We start from the raw sequence: 20,378 nt of genomic DNA on the forward strand, positions 1-20,378 counted from the left end.
GCACATCAGAAGTTTGCCACGGCCCAAAGGGCGGCAGCGTGCCAGGTGGACTGGATAGGCCCCCCCACCTTCACTTGCAGCCCAATGTTTTCTCACAACGTTGTTTTTGTCCAAGCGAGTAGCTGAAAACCCTAATCATTCAGCAGCTAGTGAAAACGCCCTAGTTAGCCAGTGCTGCCATCTCTGGGGATTTTTATCAAAAGTCTCACAATGTGCATTACCCCAGCTTTTATTTAAGAAAAAGTAAGTTTCTAGCTCTCAAAGTTGTGGATTAAAAATCATGACCCCCTAAAGGCTCAAACATGAGAAGGCAAAAAGAGACCCAAATATACTATTATTTTAAAAAACGCTGATGATTTTTAAGTCAGTCTCACAATGTTTTGGGGGGGAAGGACATAGAGTCACGGTTTTTTGGCCACTTGGCATTGGCAATGCTGCAAAACAAAAATGATTATTGTTTTCTGAAATGCCCAGTATGATAAAAGTTTAAATCTATTCAAAATAGTTTCCCATTCTTTGTTAATTATAGATGGGCAGTGCCCTCCTTATAGTTAAGACTGAGATGAGCTTGCTATTTAACAGACATTTTTTCGAATTGTTCTAAAATCCACATGCACACTCAGATTGTCTTGAAAATTTCTGTGTGACATCAGAGGCTGGAGTAAGGGTAGTTGCTTAGATTTGGAGTCACAATAATGGAGGACAGTTTGGCATCTAGATGCCACCGTCACAGGCACCCAGAAATAAAAGGAAGAGCAGTACAAATCCTATGGAAAGGATAATTTTTTGGACAAAGTTAGCCACCTTTCTCCAGCTCACAGAATATCTGTAAACAATTTCCTCAAATTCATTTGTTGCTCAAAAAGATTCAACACATTTTTTTAAACTTTGGCTGGCTCACAGACTGAATTTGCTACATTGCTGGTCAGTTCTAATTGTTCAGATTGGGCAGATAGTACATGTTATTTTCCCTGATTGGACAAGCATGCCAGCACACCCAGCAAGAAGTGGATGATGCATATGAAACCAACCTAAAATTCGACTCCTGGGAATACACAGGCCTGCACCTTTGAAATTTGCTTCTGGTGTGAAATTCATCCTTGAGCAGAGAGCGAGCACAAGGCATCTGCAATATAAAAGCCACTATTCTGTGGCCACACATGGGTCTTAAGTGATACTTAGGACTTGTGCTGGGCTGAATTTCAATTAGAAATCAAACACTAAAGTAACTTCATGTAAAAAGACTAACTAATATTCAAATAGAAAACTCTCAACCCAAACCAACAGAAAATGAAAGTATTAAGTCATCCAATTGCTCATTATTTTTCTCCCATATCTTTGTAAAAAAAAAAAAAAAACAGATTCATGCCAATCTCTTAAACGGCAGACTAGAAGTTGCATTAAACATACATTTCTGAAAATATTACAAGAAAACTCACAGAGTTGTAATGTCTATAATCTACAGCATATTGTGCTGGAGTGTCTACAAAAAAAGACGTATAAAAGCCTATTTAAATTACTTCAAACTCTGGGACGTGTCTTCATGAAGGATGCAAATAAAAGTCACGTTCATCTTTTTTTCCTACAAAAAAACAACAACAAACATATTAAAAAGATGAACTCCGCAAGAAGGCAAAAGCTCATAGTCTTTGTATTTACTAGGAGGCATGGGGGTTATATATTCACATAGAACGCTGCAGTTGGATATAAATTCCCTAGCTAGCACCGCAAGGCATCCATCCAGACCCCACAATCTAGACTAGGTGCTAGGAAGATACCAATTTTTCAGACTTTAGGAGGTGCATGCATGCTGTTGTAGTGAATGCCACGGGTTAATAGAAGCAAACAAGCCAGAATTCTCTCTGCCCAAAGGCCTGGGGTGTTCAGGATGGAGGGAAGCTGGAGCATACCAGGAGGAGTGGTAGATACGCTGGAGGGCAGGGATAGGATACAGAGGGACCTAGACAAATTGGAGGATTAGGCCAAAAGAAATCTGATGAGGTTCAATAAGGATAAGTGCAGGGTCCTGCACTTAGGACGGAAGAACCCAATGCACAGCTACAGACTAGGGACCGAATGGCTAGGCAGCAGTTCTGCGGAGAAGGACCTAGGGGTGACAGTGGACGAGAAGCTGGATATGAGTCCGCAGTGTGCCCTTGTTGCCAAGAAGGCCAATGGCATTTTGGGATGTAGAAGTAGGGGCATAGCGAGCAGATCGAGGGACGTGATCGTCCCCCTCTATTCGACATTGGTGAGGCCTCATCTGGAGTACTGTGTCCAGTTTTGGGTCCCACACTACAAGAAGGATGTGGATAAATTGGAGAGAGTCCAGCGAAGGGCAACAAAAATGATTAGGGGTCTGGAACACATGAGTTACGAGGAGAGGCTGAGGGAACTGGGATTGTTTAGTCTGCGGAAGAGAAGAATGAGGGGGGATTTGATAGCTGCTCTCAACTGCCTGAGAGGTGGTTCCAGAGAGGATGGTTCTAGACTATTCTCAGTGGTAGAAGAGGACAGGACAAGGAGTAATGGTCTCAAGTTGCAGTGGCGGAGGTTTAGGTTGGATATTAGGAAAAACTTTTTCACTAGGAGGGTGGTGAAACACTGGAATGCGTTGCCTAGGGAGGTGGTGGAATCTCCTTCCTTAGAAGTTTTTAAGGTCAGGCTTGACAAAGCCCTGGCTGGGATGATTTAATTGGGGATTGGTCCTGCTTTGAGCAGGGGGTTGGACTAGATGACCTCCTGAGGTCCCTTCCAACCCTGATATTCTATGATTCTATGATTCATACCAGCCCAGCCATTGTGCAGCTGTTGCTTTAGCTCCTCACAATCTTTTAAGGGAAGCAGGTCAATAGAGCCTCACCCTTGCCCCACCCTTTTCTGCTATCATGGATGTAGCTCTGGAGTGCACATGTGGTGCAGACGACCTGTCCCTTGCTGCTTAGTAGCACTGAACTAGTGCTACACAGCCCTTTATACCATGCATGCCTTTGGATTGGGGACGGTCAGAGACTGGATCTTGCCCCTTAGCACATTTGATGACAATCTCCACAGGCCCGTGCCATTCTGATCCCAAGTGCTCCTCTCAGTACCTTGTGGGTGCTTGGCTTTCGCAGCAGTCACTACTGGATGCTGCAGAGGAGTTATAATGCCTTGTTCTGGCTTCTGGAATGCTGTAATTAGGTTGTGTACTTTCCGGAACAATCGTCTGTGGACCCCAGGTGCAGTCTGCAAAGTGAGAGATCAACAAATTACCCAGACAACAGGCCACAGGGGAACACCACTACCCAGGAGGTGTTATATAACAGCATTGTTTCCACAAATGTAAAAACATCAGCAAGAAGAGAAGTCCGTTCTCAGAGCCAACTTAGATTTGTTGGAGCTGTCCTCTCTCCTCTCCCTTTCCCAGGAGCATAGCCAGCCATTTGAAAGGTATGATTTGGTACTAGCTAAGCTTGTTCTCTGCACTGCATGCCCACTGGCTCTACCTACTGCCACAATCTCACAGGGCAGCCATGCAGATCAGCTGCATCCCTAACGTACCTCCAGTAATTTCGGGGGGGTACAACAGGGAGGGCATTGACCCATTATATTCACTAAAATGGCCACTGCAGTTAGACAGAGCTATCTGTTAATAACCATCCTGAAGAATAAAGCCTTGGCAGTCAATACAGATGAGATCCTGTGGTGCTTACTGGGCAAATCTCCCACTGATGTCAATTAAAATTTTGCTGAAATAAAAACTGCAGGAACAGACTAAGAAATGTTGATTTTTAAAAAATCCTAGGAGTATTAGAGTGATTCCTGATACATCTGTGAGATCTTCTATTGTACAGGAAGAGTGAAAGGAAATAGCTAGATACGATGACACTAGACAAGGACAGCAAGTAAGCATAGCCCTCAGTCTAGCAAGGTCGTTGTGATCTTGGTTTCACACTGTGAAAGTGACGGGACTTCAGCACCATCAAGCTCTCTTCTGGTGGTTCCTGGAATTGGCAATGAGGTGGTAGAGGAAGGGCAAGAGTCTGAGAGGGCCTGTTCTTCACTCAAGATAAGTACACAACTGCCATTGAAGTATTGCTACAGTCAGGACAATGACTCTAAAAAGACACCATGCGGGGAATTCCATATTTATCCTCTGTCAAGGACTTCCTTTGCTCACTTTACAAAGCAAAAGGCCACGAAGAAAATTGACCTCCAGCTGTAATACGAGCTCCAGCTGGGGTCAGGAAAAACAAGCTCCCCTTTCGTGCCTTCAGCAGCAATAACAATTACACAGACAATTCTCCAGTGCTACTGGTAGAAGTTTCATCACACTGAGAGCTCACTTCAGCCCTCCAATCTGCCACCTCTGAGTCCTGCTAGTGATCCTATTTTAGTCTCCGGCTCATTAATCTCATTTCCCAGGCTCTTAAAAGCATCACCATGGGCAGTCAGCATACCATGATGTTCATTAAGTTATTGATAGAGAATGCCTATGCTATGGTTCCAGCTCACTGGTAATGTGCTCCAGAGGAAGACCTAGCACCCATGATGATGTTCCTCTGACTGTAAATATTAACATGGATCCAGCCCGCTTATAAAAGTTTTCTGGAGTGTTTGGTTCCTTTTTGCGCATCTGTTAACTAGTCACATCTCTCATTTCTTTGTATCAAGGGGCTCTGCAAACTGTTACCTGGTTTTATTCAAATCACTTTGTCTATCCTTCTCAATTAATCTTTGCAGATGCCCATCACAGCATATCTCTATCTTCAAGGGCTTTTACTAGACATCTAAAGCAACTTTTAAATGATTCGTCACATCCCTTTTGCAACTCTGGCTGGGCCTGAACACTCTCCTCACCCAGCCTTTTGGGGGAAAGCAGTTGTGGTACTCGCCACTTATACTCCCACGGAGGTGGGGTGGAAGGACAGGGCAGCACAGGAAGGCACTCTCAGCATCAGCAAGAGTAAACCTGATCCTACAAACCTCCAGTGGGCGAAATCCTTGCTCCACTGAACATAATGGAAGGTTTGCTACTGACTTTGTGGGGGCCCGGATTTGAGGGTCAGTACTTTGAAATGGTCTCTTGTGAGGCTTTGCTCTTGGTTCTTTCAAACCTCAGCAAGACAGAAGAGAACGGAGGCAGCTGGGTGGGGGCCAAATGCTGTAGTGAGTAAGGCAAATTCAATGAGGGCAGAGTTTAGCCTGCCATATCTACTCAGCACCCATTTCCCTAATGATTTGAGGGAGCACCCAGGATCTCCAGTTGCCAGAGGGGAGGATCCAACACCATGAGTGTTCCTCCTCATTGCTGCTGCTGGAGGAGCATGCTGTCTGGTGCCGCCTTGATAGCTCCCTTTCTACTACCACAGGGAGAGATGAAGCTAGCTAGGGAATTGCTTCACCCCATTCCCCAATGAAGGCTTTGCTTTGCCGGTGCTCCAGCCTGATCCTGCCAAAAATGTACTGGTACTGCCCATCCTACCGCATGGCACCACCCTGTCCCTCAGCAAGTTCTGCTCTTTCACCCATGAGTTCCAACAGCTCATGAAAGTACCAGTTTCCTTTCAGGAAAAGGAACAGAATGAGGTAAAGTTTGCCTTGGCCTAGATCCCATACACCCTCTTCCCCTGAGGCCAGTGGATTTGTACATGCGGTAAGCCAGGCCAGCATCTGGTTTATTGAATTAACTCTTACCACCTCAGATTTGGGGCTTAGCAAATCTCCCTGTTTTGGAACAAATAACTGTTTGCTCATGGTCTGTATTTCAGATCCAATACTAGGGCCTTCCCCTATGCCCCACCACAGGCAAAACGCCCACTGAAGCCAATGCAAGCATGTACAGTCAAGTCCCTGTATTTAAACACAGGTGGAGCATGGGGCTTGTTTTAGCTCTTTGCACAGTGATGAGAAAGTAATTTTTTTTTTTTTAAATCAGAAATGGGTGTGAAGCACATTCAGCTCCAGGGTTTGGTCCTAACTGACATCAGAATCTGGTCCAGGTGTTTCCAGTGCAGAACAACAATTCTGCTCTAATTTTGCCAGCAGAATTAACCCTGTTAAATTATATTTTAACGTTTGTAAATCAGTGTTCATTTATGTGCAAACTGAAAGCTAATTATGAATTAATATGCTGACTACATCCAAAGAACAGGAAGTTCTGAAAATAAATAAGGATTAGTATTCACATGAACCTAAATTATGCCTTGAACTTAAATCACTGTTGTTATTGCACCTACTGCTACACCAGTCCTTGTACTATTGATAAATACAATCTGTCAAGAAATTAAGTTTAAAACATTGTAAATCATAAGGAATTGCTTTGAATATTTTGGTATTAATGGCATGTTTGGCAGAAGAGAAATTAATATTGACTGTGCCTGTCAAAATATGAAAACACAATATTTCTGCCATTTAAAATGCTGCAAAATAGTGCACTGGTGCCTTCTGTAACAGCTGAACTGTAACAGAATGAATTTGTGCATTCAAAATTGTCAGACTTGGCACCAGTGATGGGCTCACTTGAGACCGATTAAATTACATGAGAATCAGATATTGCAGAAAGGTGAATAATCCGGATGTATTTCCTGAAATCAATACCTATGCTCAGTTGTGGGAACTTTTAGAAGAGAAGGAGCAATACATACCTCGGCACTCCAGGAACCTGTATCTGTCTTGGACACTCTGTAGGTATAAACATAACCCTTATATCTGTGAAAGAATCAACATGTATTTATTAGTCATGTCTATCGTCCGGTTTAGTATACAGTTGCTCTGTAATGCTGGAATTAGCTCATTTGATAAGCTCCTTTCCTTAGCAATAAATTAGTCGATGTAGCCTATATTTAGAAATGAAAAATTTGGACCCAGATCAGCAAGCTATGTTTGAATCCCAAGAATTGCACTGAATTAGGACTTGGAGGAGGGAGGCGTTGTTTGATCCATCTCTGGCTGTCTGCGAGATCTACAGTTTCTCCATATTAAAAACCATGAAACCTGCGTAAATGTTTTAACTTTCCATCAGTGACCTTTTGAACGCTTATTTATGTATCGGACACACTTCGTGTGGAATTAGAACAGAATACGTATCGTTACTAGATGACGATTCTGCTAAGTGATTTTTTTTTTTTTAAACTGCAAATGTTCCCAGGTGCTATGCCATGGATGTATTTTATTTAGAAATCTAAAACCACAATATCAAGGCAATTTAGAGTTTGTCTAGCTAATGCATTCCTAACCCTCAAAGGTCTGCCTTTGCACTTCCATCCTGGACTGTTCCAAGGTCATTGTCTCCTGGAAACACTGATCACTTTATGAGATCATGAAATCTTCCATCTATTTTAGACACAGCTTCCATTCAGGGACCTCTGAAAATAGACATCAACTGATGTCTGGAGTCAATCATGCTAGAAGGAGCCCAGTACTTTACATGATCTTGTATATATAAGCCAAGGTTCAAAGATGTGACTTAAAAGCAGAGTGACAGAAGTCAGTGACATGCTACATGTGTAAACTACTTGCTGTGCAAAGTTAAAGTAAATGGTAACAGATCAGACCGGTGGTGTTTTACACCCATTGTGCAAAGTTGGAACTGACTATACAAGATGCAGGGCAATGGAGAATCAGGCCCAAGGCATTCAGAAAATGAAATAAATTTACAATAATCTGGCATTTCCACCAAAACATTATGCATTATTAACTATTCCAGCATTAGCCATTTTTCAGAACGCAGGTACATATTACATCTCTTTCCAATTATACACAATATCACAGTAGTCATTACCAAATAATAGAAGTCATAAATGACACAGCTACATGAACACATTTGCTTATGCGCCATGTCATGTGTCACTGCAACTCAAGCCCTGATTTCTGAAAATCCATTTTGATCCCCTCAGAAATGTTTCTAGTTATTGGAAGTAATTTACCAAACTAGGAAGTCATTAATACCTGTTTTGATTTGCCCACATTAATACCCCTTGGGCTGTAACGTTGCACAGCTGTGAATGCATACGCACGGCGCAAAGCAGTGGCAAATCAGGTTCATTGGGCCAGATCATTTGCTGGTGCAGACTGGTGAAGCTACGCTGACGTCAGTGCCTTTGAAGATGAGGCTCTGGCCCATTGTGTCTATGCTGAATTGCATGTTGAACCGCACCTTTCTCTAGATCGTCCCAGAAAACAACTCTTATTCAAGGTCTTTGTCTCAGCTAAATGAATTATAGCACTTTTGATACCTGTTTTCTTAACGATTATGATCTTATCGTAAAACTTTCTGTTAAACAGCAGGAACTTCATTACCACTTTAAAGCACGTTCTACCTTCAGTTTGCCCACAACCTGATTTTGATGAGCTGAGTTCCCCCTCACCGTTGCATGGCAGCAGCCCCCAGATGTTTTAAACAAAGGTTCACGATTTAACCTGTCTCACATTAATGTTTAGGGTCAGGCAGACAGGCTGCTTGTTTTTAAAGTTGTGAGTGTGTAGCACAGCTCCCATCCACTCTCTACTTTCCCCGCCCACGCACCTAGGTACCCTATGCCAGTAAAACCAGATATAAGGTACACGTAGGCAGTCTTTTAGCACACTGAATGAGGTGTTTCCCCAGTAGCTGTCAGCTCAGTTTTCTCTCGCTAAATCAGCTCAGGCTGGAACTACTCTTAGTTTGACAGGCTCAGGCATATCCTTTCTCTTACACAATGTATCCTTGTAGGCAAATGAGCTACATGCCATCAGATCAAAACCTGCACTCTTGTCTCAGGACTAGGGCAAGTCCCTGATACAGAAAAACTCCTGGCGGGAGGACACAGGTGAGGGAGAGAGCCAGCTCTTGGGGTTCTCTCATGGAGCTTCCTCCCAATTTTTCCCTTTGGGGTGGTGTTTGACCCCATGTCCCATGGAAGAGTCAGGAGAAGGGCACTCCACACGGGGTTCCTATGCACTGGCCTTGCTCTGGGGACCTCTGCAACTCTGCCTTAGCTCCCTGACGGGACAGCACCAACAGAACTGAGCAGTCAGGGATGCCTCAGCCAGCAGGTGGCTCCCCTGTGCAAAAAGCATTTTCTGCAGGGTTGGTGCGGAAGACCCTGTGAACCCTCCTAGTCATCCAACCCTCCAGGCCCTCAGCCTGCCCCGCTCCTGTCTCTAAAATGGCACAAGTGAAAAGCCCAGGTCTGAACATCCCTGAAGTTTAGGCGATGTGAAATCTGGATCCACATTGCAACACTCTCAACAAAGTGATGACTGGAGCATTGACTGTTGTACTCAGTGGGCCTGATTCATCCCTGCAATTCCCCAGTTTTACGCTGGTGAAACTCCATGGAATGAAGTATGGAGCAGCACCATGGTAAACCAAGGTCACTTGCCCAGCTTCTTGATCAGAGACAAAAGACATTATAACTCCTAATTGCTCATGAGATGGCTTAGAAAATAATTCTGGCTAAAAGTACCGTGCTGGATATTGCTTGTAGAAAAGGAGATAGCTAGTTAACATCCCATCTCACATTGGATAGAGCGATAGATATAAAATCTGTCGAACAAAAGGTCGCTTTGATTCCTGCTGAAAGCAGTTTCTACTTTGATACCATAACTAGGAAAACTCTGTCAAGGGGAAAGCGTAGAAAAGTTTCTACTACAGAAACTATCCTTTGCTTTATATGATGTGTTTTTTCCTTTATAGAGTATGCCCCCCAAAGAGCTGCAAATGCCTTTCGTGCAGATGATACACTGAGCCAGCATCTGCCTACCTAGCCTCCCCCTCCTCCCTTTTCAGCTGTGTTCAAATGTGTTACAGCCACATTTACTTTAACAGGTGAATAATTGCAATCTTCTCCACTGTTGAAATAGCTGGAGGATATTAGCCATTTGCTGCAATTTATAATTTAACCATGACATTTTAACAGCATGGTATGTTTTGAAATAATTGCGAAATGTTTTGTACCTTGGTTGGGAAATTTTATTCAACTAAAGTTTGTTCATTTTTAGGCCCAAAACTCAACTGAAAAGAGCAAACTCAGCAATAAATGACATTAAATGCTGTCTCCTTAAATATAGCTCTGTCCAGAATTATTTGAGTTTGCAGTATCAGTTCCTATGAACTGGCAGGCTATTTAGACATTAACACGTCACCTTGGAATCCATAACCGATGAGTTAGGCCAAGCTGGCAGTGCTGCATGTAGCTAAGCTTGCCCTCCCTTCCTACAGTATATCCCTGTTTTCAGTTACTTATGACTTCGCCAGATTTTAACCATTCAAACTGATGTTCCATGTTGGGTATCTGCCTCAAGCTAAATTTTTTGGGGACGTTTTGCCAAAAAACGGTTCAGCTGCTCCTGAGAATGCAATCAGGGAAAAATACATTGTTTGGGCCAGGTTAAAAAGAAAAAATCTTATAACCATTTTGTTAGGTGGCTCGAGTGCCTCCATCCATTGAATTTGATGGGAGGATTAGCTTTGTTTCAAGAATGTGCCTTTTGCTGACCCCAGGGGAAACCACCTACCTTTGGCCAGGTTATAAGCCTTTGAAAAATTGCAGTTCACACGTGCTCAGTCGAGACTTGTTTGTTTGGCTGCTAAATTCTCACAATTCTATATACACTGAGTATGCTCTATCTTGGGGATACAGGGCTGAGCAGGCTTTTCACTGCATTTGCTGCAAGCAGCTGCTGTGGTCCATGTGATGCTGGACACCGAAACTAAGAAGTGGGAGACTGTCTCTCCTGTAACCTCTGTGCTGCCCATTAGGACCCTGGCAGCAGGGAAGAGGATGTTGTCTGATTGTAATGAGGAGGGAACAAGAGCCAGATGGGGAAGATGGTGGAGGAGTAGACAGACAAGGAGCCTGTGGGAGGGGAGCCTAAGACTGGGAGAGGGTGGGGGTAGCTTGGACCTGGGAGTTGACAGGGGTTGGGGGAAAACCAGGCGTAGGAGCAGCTGAAGGTGTAGGGAGGGAAGATAGATTGGTTAGCCAAGGAAACTGAGGTCAGAGGAAACAGGGGTAGGGGAAGACTGGGACTGGGATGAGGTGACAGGGAAAAGAGACATGACTGGGATAGGAACAGAAAGGGTCAGACTTGTGGGGAAACTAGGCAGAAGGAGTTGTGACCTCTAGGTCATACTCCCTCCAGAACAGACTGGAACCCAAGATTTCTCTGGTCTTGGCAAATAACAACCTACTACGGCTACCAGCTACTCCATTCGCTCAGGTGCCAGAAGTCTGTGTGGTGGATCTAAGGATTTCCTCCTGCTGATGACTCGTGTGAGTGTCCGTATAGTGATGGATTTTTTTTTCAGTTTGCTTTTTTAAGAACCTAAACAATTTCACACACAAAAAAACCTGTGCGAAACGAACATTAAAGTTGCAAAGTCAAGCACTCAAAAGTTAGGCAATGCCAGAATTAAGGCTGTTTGTGCGATTTTAATTCGGCCCCTCTGTGCATATTATGATTAAGGCTATGCTTTTGGCACAGAGGTCATGATGTTCACAATCACTGAGAATTTTAATAAAATCTGCAGCTATCGCAGCAGTGGCTCCTGTGGGCCCAGCTCCTCACTCAAGGCATTGCAACCTGGCCCACATGGTTGCAATGCCGCTTAGGTTTGGAGATGGAGGGGACAGATGCGCTGAACGCACTCAGCTGCAAATGAAGTCAATGGAAGCTGTGCTATAAACATATAAAGTCCTATATAATGCTAAATACCCTAAAAAATCTGAGCTGAGGTATCTCAAATTGGGCACCAAAAGCTAGTGGATACTTTTGGTCTTAATGTTTTTGTGTCTCAAATCCCCATTTACAAAAAAGGGATAATATCATCCCCTCATTTCATGTGTGTGTGCTGAAGATGAATTAATGCATGCGTGTGATGGACTCAGATAATATAATGATGAGTGCCATCGAAAAGCCCATGTTCAAATTAATAAGTCTGTCTTCAGAGCAGAGTTTGAATAGCATGCAATAAATAAGGCTTGGAGGCCACACCCTGAACCATGAAAAGAAAAGAAAATATTGAAGAGCTGCTGATTCAATGAGCATTGCCTGCCCTGTGCAATGAATTAGGCAGGGATACTGTGTAAAAATATGTGAGCATGTAATTAAAGACTGTGTCATAATGCATATGCACAAGGTTGTATGGTCAAACTTATGAGTTCTTGACGTTGCATCCTTAGCATGGTTTAAGGATGTAATAAGATGTATGTCTGTAAGTAGGTTGACTGGGAGTAATTTACTCATGGAGAGGCCAGAATGAGGTGTAAGTTAAATTAGGGGGGGAAGGCCTAAGTTAGCTTACACTTCCTTCCTGGAAGTTGCTTTTGCTGGTTGACCATTCTCTTTTCTGGCCCCTTGACTTATACGTTACACCAGTTTAGACTCTCTAACCCAGTCTTACCGACATGTAATTTAAACCACCTTGCACATAACCTCTAACTTGATTATGTACCTTCAACTCAGTAACATATAGCATTGCCAGACGTCCGGTTTTCGACTAGAATGCCCAGTCAAAAAGGGACCCTGGTGGCTCCGGTCTGCACTGCCAACTGGGCCAATAAAAGTCCCGTTGTCAGCACAATGGGGAGCCGGGGCTACGGCAGGGTCCCTGCCTGACCTAGGTCCGCGAGGCTCCAGGAAGGGGCCACCAGGTCCTTGCAGCCCCGAGGCACATGGGTGGCCAGGGGCTCCGTGCACTGCCCCCACCCCCAGTGCCAGCTCCATAGCTCCCGTTGGCCGGGAACTGTGACCAATGGGAGCTGCGGGGACAGCACCTGCAGGCACGGGGGCAGCTCACGGAGCTTCCTGCAGGGACCTGGCAGACACTTCCTGGAAGTCGCAATTAACTCAAAAATATTAATCATGCTTAAAAAAATTAATTGTGATTCATTTCACTATTAAAATATAGAGTACCATGCTGATCACGCTTATTTAAAAAAATGCATTAATTAAAATTGTGACTGAACTCCTTGGAGGAGAATTGTACGTCTCCTGCTCCATTTTACCTGCATTCTGCCATATATTTCATGTTATAGCAGTCTCGGATGATGACCCCGCACTGTACACTGTGTATTCTGTGGTGTAACTGAAATCAATATATTTGAAAATGTAGAAAACATCCACAAATATTTAAATAAATGGAATTCTATTATTGTTTAAAGTGCAATTAATCGTGATTAATTTTTTTAATCGCTTGACTGCCCTAGATCAACTGAACTGTATGCTCTCCTTTTCTGGTCTGTAACCAGCTTAGGTCTGAGCATGTCACATCTTGGCAAAAAAAATTGGAGATCCTCTGACTTTACAGTTTTCTCTACAGGCTCTTGAGCCCCTCACAACATCTGAAGGCAGCATCCCTGTGACCATTGGCTTGTCATTCCTTTTTCTGAGTCCAGAGCATGCATCCTAAACCTATCTGGCCCAGCCTCTGCTGCACCATTAACTAGAAAGTAGAGATTGGCCCAAACCAATACCTTGAATATGAACTTCTTCAAATTTGGGAAATACAGTCAGATACAAATCCATGGATTTGGTTTAGAATCAGATTGAAAAATTAAAAGGGACTCAACTTTCTGATTCTGAGCAGCAAAATCTCACAAACCAGCATTTCTTTTGAGATTTTATCCCAAGAAGGCAGAAATCTCACAACAATGGATGATTCAGTGGATTTATTTTAGTGTCGGCCAGACTTATGAGAATTGTGATGGACCCATCTTTACATTTCTAGGTGTCTGTTGTTCTGCTTGATGCACCTGCGTTTTTAATGTTCTGTTCAGATGTAGCCTGTTACAGAGGAGAGATTACCCATGTTGTCTCAAGTACTCTTCACTTTTGTTGTTTCTCATTGAAGAAAATAGAAAATTCTTACTTACTAATCCCAAACCCTACCAGTGATTCTGCCTCAATCGTGAACCTCCAAAGTCTAGACTAGACCTAATCTGGATTTTAACTTCACTTTCTCAGCTACTCTCTCTTCTGCTGACTTGTATTGCATGGTGATTGTTAGAGTTGCGCAGGAACTGGAATTTCCATTTCCCATGAAATTCTGCGATTCTGAAATTTGTTTTTGTTACAAAGGAGAAAAAGTGTCTAATTTTTCTGCAAAATAAAATTTTTGAAAAAAATTCACTTTGGGTCAATTGAAATATTTTGTTTCAATGAAATTATTGTTTTTTTATTTTAAATATTAAAATAAAATACATTTCTCAATGCAAATGTGTTTCGCAATTAAAAATTTAAACATTCCATACCAAAAGTGAGAGAATGGAACGTTTGGACACTATCAAACTGTTTCATTTCAATGTTTTTAGTGAAATTTCATTACGATCAACAGATTCCCAAGAAAAATTTCAGTGAAAGAACATTTTCTAAAAGAAGTGCTATCGGAAAATTTTCTACCAGCTCTCATAATTATCCAGGACTCAGAAAGCCTGTGTCTTATTGGAATGGTCACAAAAATATTTCAATTATATAAAATCCATCAAAAAATTATTCTTGACGATGATCTTCATTCCAATGAGTTGGGAAGGTTGAAATATTCACTTCAGTAGAATTTACCAATGTACTGTGAAGAATTTTCTTACACAAGAAAATGGTGAATGCTATTTACAATGCTAACCTTGAATGGAAGAAGTTTCATTGCCAAGAAATTTTTGTTCTGTGACATTTTAAAATATGATGATTATTATGTGCCTTGCTATAATAAATGCAATTACTATGCAATTTCCATCAAGAATATTAAATGGAAAATAAAAGAAATGCAACGTTAAGGCTGATTCATGATCCTGAATTCACCCTCACCATGCGTAGCTGATGTGCTTACCGTACTGGAAAGTTTTGGCACAGTGACTGGACTTAAATACGCCAAGAAACTAAGATACTATGGTTATGATGATGGAACAAATAGAGAAAATTAAAGCTGATTAGAAGGGAGTCAGTCTTGTCACCATTATCAGTGCTCCAAGAACTCCAAACAGTTTTATACTCTAGCTGCTAATTATTCCCTAAAGGTTTAATGCAGTATGGTACATGAATGGTTGACTTCAAAAAAATCATTTGAAAGCACAGCATAAAAGTGATGTCATATTTAGCTTAAGCTGCCATTCTAATCAATATTTAGAGGACTGAAATAACTACTCACATTCATTTGAGACATTCTCCTACAAATTTTGAGCCCCCAAATATAAATACGGTAGGAGTATACTTAGCATTGGCTTTACCAATTTGCACATGCAGCTACTTGTCTTTGTACAGGCATACACGTATCTGTAAGGGTGAAGGGACCATCTGCACCCACAGGTATAGTCACAAATTTTGCAGGCCCGGTTTAAAAATAAGCCCATTCTTGTGTCCTGCATTCCCCATTGTCTTCATTAGGAGCAATGTGTGCAGACAGTCTCTGTGTGTTAAAAATGTCAAACAGGATACTTAGACAGGAATCCAAGATGTCTGTGAACAGAACGTGTTGCTCGCAAAGAAAGATCTTCATAAGAAAAAAATCAAGATCTAATGATAAAATCTTGTAGCGTTGTCTGCAGTATCCAACTGGTTTACCCAATGGAACTGTTTCTTTAAAAAATTCATTCATAAACATCCTAATTTTGAAGACCAGCAAGAAACATTTCAGTTTTCAACATGATCAAAAGATCATTAATTGAAATCTTTGCGCTCCTGGGCTAACGTATATGAAACATGCAGCCGTACACCTACTCTTGCAGTAATCAACGTTATTTGCTTAATAATGTTATTAAAGAAGTCATAGTGTAGGCAGGCCCAGGAGGAGCACCTCATTTTAAAATGTTGCAGAAGATTGCAGGGAGCATCGGTATTTACAAGAGCTATGGGAGACCCCAATGCAAACCAAAACCTACCTTACTGCTGTATGAACAGTTTCCCTTCATCATTGTGGTCTTAAAATATCAATGAAAGAATGTGTGTCTTTGTGATTTGCCACAGCCAGACAAAAACAGCTCTCTCTTTGAAGGCTTGTGGGCTCTCGTCAGCATACAGTGACTTAGGGCACTTCAGTCCGGGCTTGAACTGAAGGGGAACTGGAAGAAAGCAGCTCTCTATCAAAACAGAGGACTAGTACTTTTGTGGAACAGAGCAGCGGGAAAGAAAAGCTTCCTTCATAAATGTTTATCAAACAGGGTCCCAATTATCAAAGCCGCTTCAGTTATCTAAGGAATTTTAGCCTGCCACCAATAACCATGGTATCTGATCACCTTCCATGTCAATTCAATGGCAATAGCAAAATCCCTTATGAATTGTGTGGAGTCTGATTTGTCTCCCTTTCCAAGGTCATTACTCTGCTTACGGTCAGGTTTTTATTTTAATTAGGAGGCAGCCGAGACTGACCACAGCCGTTGCTGCCTTTCTTATATTCAAAGTCAGCCAAAATGTTTAGGGAGGAAAAAGGGCATAAGGAACATTTGAAACTTTTTGGAAAGACTCTAAAGCCCTTGGGGTCATGCTGCTGTCATTACACACCCAAAACTGACTTCACATTGGCAGCGGTGTGCACAGGATCGGCCATCCATGTTTATTAGAGTTAGCTACAGTATTTTCATCAAAACATTTTTCAGTGACAAATGGGTTTTTGAGGAAATTTTTTGCCTGGATCAAAATTTTCTGTTTTTTCAACATTCCCCCCCGCCCAATTTTTCCCCCTCCATACTGTAATTAGTGGAAGTGGGGGGAGAGAGAGAAAGGGAAAGACTGAAAATCTTGAAATCAATTTTGTGGTTTTCATTTAATCAAAAAAAATTTGTCACTACAAAAACTTTTCAGTTCATTTCAAATTTCTCACAGAAAATATATACTTTTTGGGGGGGTTGGCTCCAGTATGCATGATGACATCTCTTCATTTACTTACAGGCTTTGCTTCGCCATTTCAGAAATCATTTCATAGTGACTGAATCTCCAGTAAGCGGTATACATTCTACCTAAATGCTCTCTAGGTATTCCTAGAGTAACCATCATCAGAGTTTCCGAGTGCCGATTAAAAGTTTTTTGTTAAAAACCATTATTATTAATAGTTATTAATTGCATAGTGAAAACACTGTTCTTTGTGCTTTATAAGCAGGCATGAAGACACGATCACAGCCCCAAAATTTAATACAGAAATACATTCTATAGTTTACTAATGGTTTGGGAGTGGGTTTTTTTTTTGTAGTGATGAACCCCAAAGTCTACACACACCTCTTTTTGGTTTTGCCAAGGCTTTATAGCATGTACTGTTGTCATTCTGGTCCTACATGCGCTATCTCCATCTGCTTGCCAGTCTAGGATTTGTTCTTTTTTTGCTATAGCAAGCATCTGCATCCAACCACGCGGTAGTCTCTGGTTCATTGTCTGCTTTCTCTCCCCTTCTGTGCAGAGCAGCTCTGCTATTTTACGGTTTTTGCCTGCTATAGTGGTCTATTGCATACACTTATCTAAATTACCATCACATTGCTAGATCATTCTGTAATTTCTTTGTATCATCCACTCTGAGAGCACTATTTCCGAGTTTATCCTCAGACACTAATTACTGTACAGTCTACTTCTTGCACCACATTCATTATTGAAATACTGTATTAAATCGTTCTGAACCCAGTTCTCATCTCTGTGATTCTGCCACCAGATTTCCATCCATGTCAGATCATAGTTAACTAGACAATATTGTTCTAGCTACTCAGATAGATATCTCCACTAGACGGTATCAAAAATTTTCCTAAATACTTATATTTTGGATTATAAAAGCTTTATTTATCTATAGTTTACAAGTAACTAATTTTTCATCTCACCCTTTGCTCATGCAGATGTATCCCTAAATGCAAACATGTACTTGTGGTTCGCAAATTTTGTGGACACAGTTAGGAGGCTCCTTTATAGTTTATTGCATTCCCGTTTGTCTTCAGAACCAATGAGCATCATATTAACTGTCTTAATCTATTCTTTAAAAACCTGAACTTCCTATCATTCACCTAAATAAACTGCCTTGAATACCACCAGAAACTCCGACTGATTATTTGCAGCTCCATGTCTTTGTTATATGTTCAAATATTGAATGTAGGCTAACTAGACTGATTTCCTGGATTCCTGCTTTATTATTCATAAAGCTGGATAATACTGAACATGACTCTCCAATTACCTGCTATCCCTCACCTGTTCTGGATGACCCTACAAATGATAAGTAGCTGTTTCACCATTTCCTCTGATAGCTCTTTAAGAACGCTTGGGCTTTTATTATTTATTAGCTGGCTCCTTTCACTAGAGTCTTATCACCACTTTTCATATCTACCCCAAATCTGCATTAGATTTTAACTCAATACACTTCTTACTCCCCTAATTTTTTGTTGTCTTGTTAAAGACTGAGGTAAAGTAGATATTAGGTGTGTCATCCCACTTGGAATTCTTTAATCTTTGTTTTCCCTTCTCATTTAGTAGGGCAAGGCAGGACGATTCTTTGTGATCAAGGCACAACAGGAGAGATAAAAAGGGAACTGGGTTGTATCTACAGTTCTGCTACAGCCTTCTTGTGTGGCCTGGGGCACTTCTTATGTGGCTCTAAGCCTCGGTTTGCCCATCTGTAAAATGATAATAATACTCACATCCTTCACAGTTTAAAAGTCAAGGCTAAATCAAGTGTTGCTGAAAAGCACATTCAGACCTTTGGTGGAAAGTGTGGTATAAATATTATTTTAGACATAGTAATACCCTCACTATCTTATCCTTTCTACATGGACAAAAGCCTCTTCTTAGTTCTTTTAGCTAATAATCATTTGCTTTGTCTAGATAATTTCTGATATTAACATATCTTGTTGCTGCTACCCCTTCTCCCCCTTCAATTCTTTAAAGTAGCTCTCAATACAGACCTGTTGGCCATGCTTTGTTCGTTTAGTGGCATAGCACTTCATTGTGCATGCACAACGCTAATGCTTAGGGTTCTTCAACCTTTCTGTCCTCCTTTGCTAAAAGAGCTCATACTTCTAACATTCAAATACCCCATGAATATTAAGTCCTTTGTCAGCTCATACCCAGTTCAGAAGCAACTCATCAGTGCCTTCTCCCCGAGTTGGTGACCTATGACAGACACCTCGTAGGAATTCCTCCCTTTGCCCCAACTCTGTTATCCTAACTGATCAATTGTCACCATCTATTTGTATGTCATGCACTTTAAAAGTAGTTTATTCAGAAATCAGTAGTAATACTCCCAGTGTGCAGGGCTATATTCAGCTGTAGTAAGGCTGGCAGAATCAGGCCCTGAAATGTTGGCAACCGCTCACTTTCAATATATGAATGAAAAGCATCAATATTCCTCCATATCAACCCCCAGGGGAAAGGAGGCTTTGGGCCATACTGCTATTGGGTGTATTAAAAAGGAAGACAGACAACAGGCAAAACCAAAGGAATTATTCAGCATGTACAAGAAGCACTTGCAATTTACGATCCAAACAGCATGGCTTAAGTTGTTATAGCCTCCTTTTTGCTCTCCACCCATCATCGCGATCTGTTTGTCTTTGCTCACTGGTTTGTGTCCCATTTTAGAGTAAGTGCCCCATGGCAGGAACCTGTGCTTTCCTATTTCTGGAAAGGGCCAAGAACCCCTTACCCATTCCCATGCCTGAAGTCAGCGTTAAAAGGCTAAGTCCCCACAACGCTTTGGACACAGGAGTATTTGCATGTTCTGCCAGAAGACGACCATTCTAACTGGCAAATGTAATATGAGGCAGAAAACATGCTGTGAACCCAGAAGTTGGAGGTCTACATCCCTGTGGAAAACCACAGGATCACCGAATTGGCTGCCCACTAGAAGGTCTCCATGCTACTGAGCCTTCACCAAATGGAGACCCATAAGACCCACTTGCAGCTGCATTCTAAGTGGCAGCTTGGCTCCCCAAGACTTAGACAAACACCGGGTAAGGGGTGTTGCTGCAGACCCTAGACTCCCGTGGTTCTCTGTACTCACAGCACACACAGACAATACACTCCTGGGACGCTCTCACTGTCTCGCAGTAAATAGCTGCCATCCATCCCTGTAGACAGCAGCAGCTTCTCCCCAGTCTCCCGGCTGATGTTCCCATGATAAACATCCATAGAATCCATTTTTGAAGGTCAACTGAGTGGAGCCCGATAGAACCCAGCTAGCCAGAGGTGCTAGTGATGGTTACACAGCTCACTGCTGTCACTCGTCTGCTATCCAGCTGCTCACTCAATGGTTGATGTAAACAGGATGTGTTCCCACCTTGAGCTTCTCTAAAGACTTTTCATACTGACAGCCAGAGCTGCTATCACCTATAAGGCATACGTGACATTTGACAGCACTCATATGACTCACAGCTTTCAAGATAGATGTTAATAACAGGTACATGAAGCCCACAATCTCCTTAAGAAAAAGCAGTGCTCCCTTCCCCACAACCCAGAAT

At 42.1% G+C, this 20,378-nt stretch overlaps 1 protein-coding gene across 1 annotated transcript; it reads right to left on the reverse strand.

Moving 5' to 3' along the window:
- Nucleotides 1-284: 284 nt before the first annotated feature.
- SH2D1A (SH2 domain containing 1A) lies at nt 285-20,154 on the reverse strand. Its single transcript, XM_073358851.1, has 4 exons — nt 19,922-20,154; nt 6,630-6,693; nt 3,093-3,228; nt 285-1,582 (listed from the first exon to the last, which is right to left on the reverse strand). The coding sequence occupies exons 1-4, from the start codon at nt 20,056-20,058 to the stop codon at nt 1,542-1,544; spliced, it is 378 nt and encodes a 125-aa protein (XP_073214952.1). The 5' UTR covers nt 20,059-20,154; the 3' UTR covers nt 285-1,541.
- Between the last annotated feature and the right edge of the window lie 224 nt (nt 20,155-20,378).

Source organism: Lepidochelys kempii, chromosome 9 (genome assembly GCF_965140265.1).
Source record: "Lepidochelys kempii isolate rLepKem1 chromosome 9, rLepKem1.hap2, whole genome shotgun sequence".
Classification (NCBI taxonomy): Eukaryota; Metazoa; Chordata; order Testudines; family Cheloniidae; genus Lepidochelys; species Lepidochelys kempii.

Coding starts and splice junctions, on each gene's coding strand:
- SH2D1A (XM_073358851.1), bottom strand. CDS start 20,058: ATGGATTCTATGGATGTTTATCATGGGAACATCAGCCGGGAGACTGGG. Junction 3,229..6,629: donor CAGGTTCCTGGAGTGCCGAG/GTATGTATTGCT, acceptor CTCACTTTGCAG/ACTGCACCTGGGGTCCACAG. Junction 1,583..3,092: donor GAAAGCCAAGCACCCACAAG/GTACTGAGAGGA, acceptor GTTTTTTTGTAG/GAAAAAAAGATGAACGTGAC.